Source organism: Pezoporus wallicus, unplaced genomic scaffold (genome assembly GCF_028554395.1).
Source record: "Pezoporus wallicus isolate ANWC-B61680 ecotype Strahan unplaced genomic scaffold, APGP_CSIRO_Pwel_v1 contig_4191, whole genome shotgun sequence".
NCBI classification, from domain to species: Eukaryota; Metazoa; Chordata; class Aves; order Psittaciformes; family Psittacidae; genus Pezoporus; species Pezoporus wallicus.
The window spans coordinates 1,362,016-1,373,669 of NW_026641383.1; the positions used below are offsets into that span (position 1 = coordinate 1,362,016).

The 11,654-nt window shown below is 51.5% G+C and overlaps 1 protein-coding gene across 2 annotated transcripts in view; it reads right to left on the bottom strand.

The window, feature by feature from the left end:
* The window catches only part of SPRED2 (sprouty related EVH1 domain containing 2), a 65,316-nt gene extending 57,163 nt beyond the window's left edge, over window positions 1-8,153 (bottom strand). Inside the window, exon 1 of one of the 2 annotated variants that reach the window (XM_057423423.1) lies at window positions 7,988-8,153. In XM_057423423.1, the coding sequence (XP_057279406.1) occupies window positions 7,988-8,034 (47 nt within the window). In that variant the 5' untranslated portion in view covers window positions 8,035-8,153. The remainder of the gene's footprint in view (window positions 1-7,987) is intronic. The other variant, XM_057423424.1, reaches the window with a different exon arrangement.
* Window positions 8,154-11,654: the final 3,501 nt, after the last annotated feature.

Sequence of the window (11,654 nt, forward strand, 5' to 3'; positions counted from 1 at the left end):
GAGAGCTTTCTTTGACCTCACGTCCCCCCTGAAAAATGCTTTCCACCACCAGCATGTGAATTTTCATTTCCCACCAGCAGTAAGGGAATTAATAAATAAAAAAGCATTAAGTCTAGAGACTCAGGGAAAAGAAAGAATAATTACCCAGATGTGCTTTAGCTCAGATGGTAATTGCTGCTAGTGGCATCAGCTAATCCTAAGCATGGGCTTAATTCCTATAAAACCACATCATTTAAAAACTGTTGTCTTTCCGCAGGCAAGGGGAGGACCGGGAAGGAGCTGGTAGGTGAAACCGTGGTGCTGCAAACAGGCTCTGTTTAGGGAAGAAGCTCTGTGATTTCCCACAGCATTTTGAAACTCTGACTGCTGTGCAAACACCTTCAGTGGATTTCAGCTATCACGAAGGAAACTAATCCTGCTCCTAACTACTCAATGAACAGGCAAGCAATGCTGAACACTTCAATGTACAGTACAGGGAGTGAAGCTGCCTATTCTTCAGACCCACTTTTAACTAGGCAAAAAAAAGAAGTAATGGGACTATCCAAACAGGATGTACATATAATGCAATTAAAGGAAATAATCTAAACGTTTCCAGACCTCCTTGGGACTTGAGTGCATATGCAGAACATGCTCCTGTCCTTGCATGGCAGCACAGGTCCTTACAAGCAGAGAGACAAGTTTCCCATACGCTACATCAAAAGACACTATCAGGTTTTACAACACGTCTCCCAGCGCCATCGATGCAAGACTCAAAGAGCAGCAGCAGAGGTGTAACAGCGACCAACTCAACTCTGCAATTAAACGAGGGCAGGGAAGTGGTTGGTCCCAATAAGACATACATAATTTTGTTCCTAGATGCACACAGGTCACAAATCCCAGTGTTACTTTTGAAAGGCCATTTGATACACACACAAACAAAAAAATCATAGAATGGCTTCGGCTGGAAAAAACCTTAACGCTCATCCAGTTCCAACCCCCTGCCACGGGCAGGGACACTTTCCACTAGACCAGGTTGCTTCAAGCCCCTTCCACCGTGGCCTCATCCATTTAATTGTTTAGTTAGTACACTGAAGATGCTATTTTTGGCTTGCATTTTGCCTGGTTTCTGTAGCAAGTTGGATAAAAAGCACTAGCCAGCAAGGAATGAGCTCCACTACAACAGCAGTATTCAGATTACGCAGTATTCAATCTCTCTCCTTGCTAGGCACCACTATCTAAGTCCAAGAACTTTGTGAAGGTGGACAACTCTGCAACCTCACTTCTGAAAACACCACAGATGAAGAAGCCAAGTTATTTGTCAGGGAGCCCGGTAACCCCTCCTCCCCATGCCTGCCAGTACGAAGTTTCCTTTGGAGCTGGAAGAGCCATCAGAATTCGGGCTCAGTTGCTAGACTCAAGATCTCTTCTCTGATTACAACACACATGTAGGAGTTGAGAACAAAGGGGAGGGGAAAAAACTAAAAACAACCCAAAACATAGTCCTTGAAGTGCAAGTTGCAAGCAAAGAAAGTCAAAGAAAGTTATTCAAAGAGCTTAAGAACAAGCAAACCAGAGACAAAAATAGTAATTTGGGTTAAATCTCACTTAGATCTACTGCAACAGGTAGAACCTGCCAGCTGTTGGCAGAAAGGGCTTTAACAGCCTTGAAAGCGTACTTTATAATACTGTTTTTGATAAAACACAGCTTACTTTTAAGGTGAAGCATGAAGCAGTGTTTTGCTCCAATGGCCACACCAGGTGTATGTTATGGGAGAACACCTAGGGAAATGAACATGCTAGGGAAAAAAACATGGGCAGCAGGGTTTGGTTTGCAACAGGAGCAGCAGGCAGCAATGGCAGAAGTTCTGCTTCCAGACAAGAGCAACACATGAAGGAATAAACTAAGAAAAAAACAAACCAACAAAACCCCACGAGTACAGGGGAAAGGAAACGAAAGAACACAAACCAAGAAGTGAAATGGAGAAAGTGGGCAAGAAAGTGCAGAAACCCAGTGGAAGGAACAGCCCCTCATAATTTCTGCATGAAGAGCTTCTCTCAACCTCAGCCCAAGGCAAAGAGCCTCCTTCACTGAAGAGCTGGCCACTGGGTGCGATGGGTAAGGGGAAAGGGAGGGAGGAATCACCAGGGACTGTGCTAGAAGAGGTACAGCGATGAGGCTTAACTAAAACATCCTCCTGGACCTAAAGCGGGTGATCTTCCTCTGCCCACCCAACATCTGTTCAGCACCAAGCTGGTGTAGAAAGAGAGGCGAGGCACATCACCATGATATTTGCAGGTACTAACACAGTGGTCACACAGATATGATAAAACCCCCAAAATCACTGCACCAGCAGGCAGAAGCAGTGTGTGGACATTGCTTTGCTATTCTTGCTGCATTAGCAGGGCTTGTCCCCTCTCCCTGGTTCTGTCTGCAACACATCACCCTCGACTTACTTAGTAGAGGGGACCAGCAGGCAGCCAGCCATGCCATGTGAGGAAACAAAGCATAAGATCCTACACAGGCAAACCCAACCTTTGCTCTGAAAGGCTGCTGCAAAACCAAAGGTGAGGGTTAGGTGCAAAGGGAAGGCATCAAACAGGCGGCTGGTGCAGCCCTGCTATGTTTCTCCTGCAGCTTCAGAGGCTCAGGTTTTCAGTACTGAGCAAGCAGCAGAAAAATAAATGACTAAAGGAAATTTGACAAGGAAAGGGGGTGGACGTGGGCAGAGAAAAGGGAAGGAAGGAAAAGAAAACTCACCAGATCTTCACAGAAAATCAATAGGTAAGAAAAGAAACAACAAAAAAAAGTCAGCATTAGAAACCATCAGCTGAGTTTATCCACAGCCAAAGTGGGAAGAAAGGGTCAGTGCAAGCCAGGTGCTGGGAGATGCTGCGCTGCTCTGTTTGCTGCAGGAGAAGACATCTCCTACCAGTGCTGGGATTCATGTGACAACAGCTTCTCACTTGCTTCTGGCAGTCCACAGAAACAGGGACCGCTGCGGCTCTCATCTGCTGTCAATCAACTCCACAGTCTATTTGTGCCTTTTTTTAGTCCACCGACCTTTTTCGTTTTCTTTCCTTTTACATTTCTGCACTGATTCAGAAGTGCAAGTCCTTCAAAAAGCAAAAGCTCCACTTAGCAAACAGGGCAGATATCAAAAATGCAGCCTCCAGAGCTGTACTTTTAGTTCTACTGGCCTCTGTGCCCTCTCTACTCCTGCATATCTCTTGTGAGCAAGATTACCTCCTACTGCTATAAAAAAAAGGAAAAAATAATAGAGGGAAAATGAAACAAAACACGTGTTTCAATGAATCTGCTGTAGGGCACAGTTCTTACGGCCAAAGCTGGGCCTTCTAGTGCAGAAAGCAAGAGATGCACCTTTGCCAATGAGCCACAAGATCTCAACTTCGGCAGAATGAGGGCGCTGCCATTCAACAGGCTGGATCGACACACAACATCATTTGTGTCGGGATGTGGCCAACTGCCCGCACCCTTTTGGTATTCAAACTTCCCGAGCACGTCTCTCCCAGGTTTAATACCTCCGGAGGATCATTTATCCTTATTCTGCTGGAGGGAAGGAAATTGGATTTATCGATTCCTCAAGCATGCCAGAGTGTGTAAGAAAGCAAAAGGAGTAATTGGAACCAAGAGTTGTGTCTCATTTCCGAACTATTTCCAGCCTGGTCCAGAAGAAGGAGGACAATTACCATCATCTTCCTGCAGTCTGGTGGCCGACAGGAAGCAATTTTGTGGTTTAAATCCAGCCATCAGCAAACCAAGTCCACATTAAGAGCAAGCCCAACTGCACAACATACCTTTGTTTGCAGCCTCGGGATTTCATTACACGGGTGGATAAGGCCCACCTTTTAAGCCACACTGGAGGGTGATCCCATTGCTGGTGTGGCAGCTGTGCTACACTGGAACATCGTCCCACCATAGCTGTCCCACCACGCTTCTTGCTGAGGGCAGCCTCACCAAAAAACCTCATATTCTCACCCAAAGGCAGGTTGTTTGGTTTCTCCTCTTCAGTACAAGCTAGGGGTTATCCCAGGGCTGTCTGTGGCCAGAGGATGGACTGAGACAAGTCTGGCTCCTTCACGCTTGGGGCATGCTCTTCACCCAGGTCGCCCATACAGTTGTCCAACCAAATGCCCTTCCTATAGGTCTTCCACCTTCCTTTTCAAAGCATTCCCGAGACAGAAGTAGAAAGGGTAAATCCCTTCTTTTTCCTCCCTCCTTCATCGAATAGAGCTATTATTCCCTCATAAACAGCAACTTCTCCCAGCAACTGGACAAAGCAGCTACTTACATGCTGTATTTTAAACAGCCATGTTTTCAGGCCAAGAAATAAACAGTTATATTTTGGCAATCCTTCATTTCCTGTCCTATTTGTGAGCAATAATGTCATGACACAGAGTGTGTCCCATGCCTTCCTCCCCAGCTTAAGCTTGCAGCAAAAAAATCTAGCTGGATGAGCCGCTTATGACACCTACAGAAAAATCATCAGTATTGGGCAAAAGTGTGGGGAAAATGATGGAAAAGAAAAAAAAGGAATTTTTTTTTTCGGTGTAAAGGGCAAACTGCAATGCCTTGGTATTCAGAGCAAGTATTGCTGGTCCCTGCTCAGTGATGGAGAGAAGAGGGATTTGGGGACCAGCAAAGGGACAAATGAGAGTGAGTCAAGTTTAATTTTCTTTCCCTGGACTGGGAAAAATGCATCACCCTGAAGTCTCAGTGTAATCTCGCATCACATTTTGCTGTCCTGGACAACACTAGAGTAACTCCCTCCACTGCACAAGACATACCCCGCTTCACCCAGCCTGTTAAAAGCCTCCGGGGGACCGTTCCCACTTGCAAGCACTTAGAACACACACTTGGGGCTTGCTGGAATACATCAAGCCAAGTGGTGGGGACCCTGCGGGGATGCAGCCGCTTCCTGGCTCGGGCAGGGCATAGCGGCTCCATCCCAAGCCGCGAAAGGCTGCAGACCAACACTTCCTCGTTCTCTGACCTTTTCCATTTAATTACTTCCTGTGACTTTCTTGGAACTGTGCATCGGAACGAGCAGGAGGCAGCCTCCGGGCATAACCGAATCGTTTTAAGGGTTCGGCTCCATCCTCCTACTTACAAATGGAAAGTCGCCAGCAGCCCACCCGGGAGCTGTGGAAGAGGTCACGGATGGCGATGGGCAGCTGCCCTTCTCCTGGGTACAGGCAGCGCTGCCCAAAACTCTCCCACCACTTACACTCAGCACCACAGCTTCATGCCTCCAATTTATTACAGAGCAGCCCCATTTCCGCCCCCCCCCCAGCCCTGCAATGTGCAATGGAGAAGCACAGCGGAGATGGGGGGGGGGGGGGGGCGGGGAGGAGGAGGGAAGCAGAAATAAAGGCTGAGATGCAGAAAGAGGTGCTCACTTTGCAATGACAAATTGACCTCTAAGTATCGATCTGAAATGGTGCAGTCATGAAGGGACCAATGAGTTTCGAGCATCCTGAGCCCTATTTTTTTTCCTTCCTTGGTTTTATAAATTGTGTCAAAACTCAAAAATCTTAAAAAGTTGTTCTCAAATTAAAATAAAAATAAAGCCAAAAATGGAAGGGGGTGACCCTCATCATTTACTTGAAGAGGGTTATTTTAAAATGCATCCTAACAGTGGTCCTTTTTTTGTAATCTGGCTGTTAACATTTGCTCACAGTGCACTCAGTGAAACGAGAATAGCTATGCAAATTAAAGCCAGATATCTAGGGCAAATAGCACGCTATACTACCATTGTTCTGACAGCTTGAGAAAACTTATCAGGAGAGCCTGTCCTTATTTCTTTTAACACCATATATATTGGATAAAAAAAAAAAAATCAAATCACTTCACCCACCGCTGAAATGAAAAACAACCTATGAGTCACCGGCTTCAGCGACGCTATCAATCAATGCAAGGCTGGAAGCGAAGAGCTTATGGAGGAAACCATGGCTTACCTAAAACACCTCACCATGCCCTGCAAGGAGAAGGCCTGGACTGAACTGCGACAAGCCCAACCGCAGCCTCTGAAACAGCTGCTTGGGATGTGCACAAAGTAAGGACCACAGTGTGTCATCTACCCTGAATGCCAACACATCCGTACGCCAAGAAAACAGCCAACGCTGGTCTGGGAAGTGGGGTGGGTACCATCTCCCTGCGGCCACAAGCACTCCTCATCTCCCAGGGAATGAAGCACAGCGGTGCTGAGTTGACTGGTGACCCCCAATAGAGGCAGCATGACCCAAGAGCCTCCCTCCCCAGCCCAGCACAGGAAACCCACCCGCCAAAGCCTCGCTGGGCATGGCAGCACAGCGGCACGTGGAGGAAGGATTCACTCCAAAACAAACTGCAGCCTACAATTAAGTTAGGAAAAAACCCAACCAACCCAACCACCAGAGCCAAGCGCTCACTGTTTTACAGCGACACTCACCTCCACACCAAGCCCTGCAGGAAAACATGCTCAGAGCAAGATCTTCCTGCAAGATGAAGCTTGGCAAGCACCAGCTTTCATCCACTCAATCAGGTTCAGTTTGCCCTTGCGCTCTCAAACCCAGAAGGAGGGACACATCTCTCCTCCTCTTGTCCAACTTGAGAAATGAAACCCAAAACACTAACCAAGAACCAGTAGGGTTTTATTGGAAACAAGGTGGCTGCAGTTTTCCAGCCTGCTAGGTCATGGCAATCCACGAGAGAGAAAGTCAACTTTTTCCCTCTTTTTTGGGAAAAGCGATCCCAACTTCAAAATAACCACAATTTCAGAAGCTACACATAAGCACGTATTTATAGTCTCTTCATTAAGAAGTGCCAAAATAACAATTCCTCTTCACACACGCATCGCAGGCAGAAGCCATTTCCTTCGTCACTCGCGCTCCTCCAGTGAACCCCCTCAAAACAAGGCTGACATTACAAAGGTATAAGCGCAGCACACGCCGCCAATTACGGCATTTTATTTTCTTTTTAGGGCTCCAAAACCGAGCCGAAAAGTTGCACAATTCCGACGCCGCTTTATAAGCCCTGAGAGAAGTCATTTTAAAGCGTGGTACATCCTATGGCGCTTGGCACGAAACCAGCCCTGCACGCAAGTGACTCATTTTTCTCGACTGTCAAAACGCAGAAAGAGATAGCCAGGAACAACACTTGGGCCCGGCACGGTTTGTTAAAAGCCTTTCCTGGAATTTCGCCGTTAATGCCTCCTGAAGTTGTATTTTGGGGGAAGAAAAATTGCCCAGAGGGAAAAGAGCACCGTCAGGCATTTTGAAACCCTCGGCACGGCCTCTCCCCGGCTTTATCCGTGGGGAGGCTGTGGGAGCCTTGCCGAGCAACGGGGTGCCGGTGCGGGAGGTGCGCGCAGCGGGCACCCGCAGCCCCCCGAGGCGCGGGGGTACGGGGGAAGGTGGCGGTGAATGGGGAGGCCGCCGGTGACCGGGTTTATGAATGCGGCGTCATGTGACGGCGGCGGCGGCCGCCCTCCTATTCACAAAAACGGCGGCGGCCGGGGCGGGGACCCGCGATGTCCCGTGTGTGTGTCCCCCTCAGCGCCCCGATCCCCCCCCCCCCCCCTACCACCAGCGCCGGTGCTGCGGGGGAATCGGAGCGCACCGCCGCTTTCCCCCTCTGGGCCCCCCCCTTCCACCACCATCACCAACCCCCGCTTCCGCCGCAGGCCGCCGCCGGGCGTCCCGAGTCCCGCACCGCGGCTGGCGCGGTGCCGGTGCTCGGTGCCCGGGGTGCGCCCCGCAGTCCCCGCGCCGTCCGGGGTTTTTTATGAATGAAATAGGCGGAATGCAAATGAGCGCGGCCCGGGGGGGAGCGCGAAATGGCGGATGCACGGGCGGGCAGCGCGCACACGTACGCGCGTGGCCGTGTCCCTCTGTCCGCCCGCGGTCGGTGTGTCTGCGGAGGGGAAAGAGGGGGTGAGGGACCCGCACCTGGGCAACAAAGGGCGAACCCCCCCACACCCCGCTCCCGCCCGGCCCCGGCCCCGCTCACTCGTCAGGGTAGGCTTCCTCGGTCATCTTCTCCCCGTCTAGGCTCATCCCTCGCCGCGGGCGGCCGGGCTGCGCCTCCGCATCTTCCTGAGCTTCACATGGCGGGGGAGGCCGCGCCGCGGCGGGCCGGGGCTGGCGGCCGCGCCGGGCCCGACGGCGCGGGAGCGCGGGCGGCGGCAGAGGGGGGGGAAGGGGGTGGGAAGGGAAAGGAGGGGGGCTACGGCCGCTCTCGTCGCCGGGCGGCGGCGGGCGGAGGAGGAGGAGGCGGCGAGGCGGCGGTCAGCGCGCCGCGGGGGCGCGGCGGGGCGCGGCGGCGGCGGCGGCGGCGCGGGGTCCGGGCCCGGGGGAGCGGCGCAGCGCCCGGGGGCAGGCGGCGGCGCCGGGCCAGCCCCATGGCCGCGCTCACGCCATGGCGGGGCGCCGCGGGTGGCGGCGGAGCGGGGAGGGAGCGGCGGAGCCCCGGCAGGAAGCGGCGGCGCTGCCGAGCGGCCGCGGCCGCCGGGAGCGGGCAGGGCAGCGCCGGACCCTGGCGGGAGGGAGGGAGGGAGGGAAGTAGGGAGGGAGCCGCGGCCCCGGCACCAGCGAGGAAGGAGGAGACGGGCCTGCCAGTGGCGCCTCCCCCGCGGCGGCGCGGCCCGCCCCGGCCCGGCCCACCGAGCCCCCGCGGCGCAGCGCCCGGGGTGCGGCCGCCGCCGCGATCGCCTCCTCCCGCCGGCACCGCCCCTCGCGCCGCAGCCCCTAGCCCCGCCCGTCGCCGCTCTGCCCGGCTCGGCTCGCTTCGGGTTTCGGCTCGGCTCTCTGCTCGGTTCGGCTCGGCTCGGTTCGGTTCACCTCAGCCTGTCCCGGCTGGGCTCAGCCTCCCCCGTCCTCGCTCTGTCCTGCTCATCCTGACCGAGAAATGCCTGGCTCAGAACGGAGTGGCTCATATCGGTCCTGCCAGGCCTAGCTGTCCTCAGGGCGAGACCCGTCGGCAAGGTTCAGCCCAAGCCTAACCTGGCTCGGTTTGGTTCGGCTCGGCCCAAGCCAGCTGGCCTGGCACAGTGCCTTGTCACAGCCGGCAAGGCCCGTAGGAAGGATTTCCACACACGGTGAGGGGTTTAGCAGCCTGTTGGTAGAAGAAGAGTTTCAGAGAGGCTGTGTTGCCCCTGCGGAGCTGCTGTGAGAGGTGAGGGGATCCTCTGCCCCCATACAGCTAAGCGTCTCACCACCCTTGTGTAGTTCCCACCCTACCTTGGCCTTTACAAGAGCTCACATCAACCCTTGGGGCTGTGCTGACAAAGACAATGGGGTGAGCGCGGGTAGCATGGGGCAGCTTATTTTCTGGGTAAGCACAGTGCCATAACCATAAATGCTCTCCCAACATGTGGTGTGACATCTCCTGCCCTGGAATCCTGCTTGGTCTGCAGCAGAGGGGGTGACAGGAGCTCAGGTTTGAAAAGAAACTTTGGTCTATGAAGCTGAATAAGTAGCACCGAGTTTTGGGTTTGCTTTCTCCATCAGGTCCTCTGTGACCAGGGCAATCTTGGGAGAAGAAATCTGTCCCATCCGAACACATCACCTTGCCCCGTGGCCTCTACAAGCTCCTCAGCTGCAGCATCTCCTTCACACTGTGGGCAGGGAGATGTCCTGTCACCCCTCTCACTTTACAGGGATATTTCAACCTTGCACAGCTGCAGTTCCTAAAGAAGCTCCTTACCAGTTTATCTTTTAAGTCTAGTCTATGGGATTTTGTCTTGGAGGGGCCTTCAGATTTTGGAATGGAAATTGTATTTCTACTGCAGGGCACCAGTTTCTAAGTGCTGTAAATTTTTGTTTCAGGACCAGAAGAGGAAACTTGGAGAAGACTCTGTGGACTGCTAGTAATGCAATGGAGGCAAGAGCTGATGAAAGCTTTGAGGTCTTCTTTATGGGAGGTTCCCCATAGCAAGAAGCAGCATGTCCAGAATCTGCAGCTTTGGTGGCATTACAGTGATATAGCAAAACACTTCTCAAGCCCATTTCCTGCTCCTTGGCAGCCTGTGGCATGCTCATTCGGGTGGCGATGCTATCCCTCTCCCCATCCCCTTCCCACCCATTCATTCCAATGCAAAGCACAGTTGGACACCCCGTTGGCTGTGCTAATGCATCCCCCCTTTGGGGGGTTACACTGCTGGATCTGCTAAATGGTCCCAGCTAATAATACACACCCCCCCCCCAATACCTCTTTATTTTGGAAAGTTATGCAAAAATCCAGCTTGCAGAATGGCATGATAAACATCTTGGCAAAGCTGAGCTGGCAGGGAAAGGAAGTGTCAGGGCAGGAGTAAGCGGCTGGGGGCAAGGAAATGGCAGGAACGTCTTCAGCTGCTGTACCATAAAAGACCAGATGTAACAATTTGACACACTTCCACCCATCTTATGTCTTTCTTTTCCCCCTAAACGATGCTGAGATTGCACAGACATCTGACATCCTTAAAATCTTTCATGCCAAAAATTTCCATGGTCAGCAGGAGCATTGATGCATGTGAAGTGGGGAGCATGGCATTCAACAGTTGCCTACTAAGAACCAGAATAAAGAGAGAGTTATGGCCATGTGAAAAAACAAGGACAAAATCATGTAATTAAAAGGCCATTAGAAAGCATACATGGCTGAGGAGAGCTGGCTATTAATTCGTGATTAAAGCCTGGGAGCGTGATTGTATGATCTGGATGTATTTTTATGTACGTGTGTATTTGTATACTTGCCCCAGTGGCAAGAAGCAAATGTGTCTGAGGTTTGGAAGCTGAAGTCTTTACTTGATCTAGTTTCTTGACTCATTTCCTGCTGATTTGTGAGATCTCATATTTGATCTCTGATCTCACTGTCCAGCTAATTTGGACGCTGCTAAGCTGTTTATGCTCTGAGGGATTTCTCTTACTGCACAACCCTCTTACTTTCGTAATGATAAATATTGGATTTTATTTTGCTACTATTCAGGTTACTGTGCTGGTTCTTGTGAATAGCGCTTTCAAGATGACTGGCTTTTCTGAATGAAGAGGCTCTCAGAGGTGTGATTTCTCTTTGTGCATTGTGCTGTTCAGATACAGAGCTTCTGCTTACACACAGAGTAGCACTTCCCTGTGATGAGATCGTTACGGTATCTAGGATTAATTAGCCATTGGTGGCAGAGCTTCAAGACAGCAGCTTCTGCACACTGATGGTTTGCATGCTATGGTTATTCTGTGTTTTCTACTCAAAAGGACCATTTATCTTGCAGAGAAATACTTTAGCTGCTGTGGAGAACCTGGTTTATGGACCCCTGGACTGAAAATGGACTTCCCTGAGTGCTGTTACACCTTCAGCTAGTACTTCTTTAGGCTGAGAAGCACTGGAATTTGAAGCGACAGAGTTTAGGATAGCTTCTTTACTGTAAGTTCTTTATTGTAAGTGTGGTGAGGCACTGGAATGGGTTGCCAAGGGAAGTTGTGAATGCTCCATCGCTGACGGTGTTCAAGGCCAGGTTGGACAGAGTCTTGGGTGACATGGTTTAGTGTGAGGTGTCCCTGTCCATGGCGGGGGGGGGGGTGGGGTTGGAACTAGATGATCTTAAGGTCCTTTCCAACCCTAACTATTCTATGATTCTATCTACTGCAGGCTTGCAATGTAGCCTCCTAACTTCACCTATCCTTGCCTTTAAAACCCATGCCTT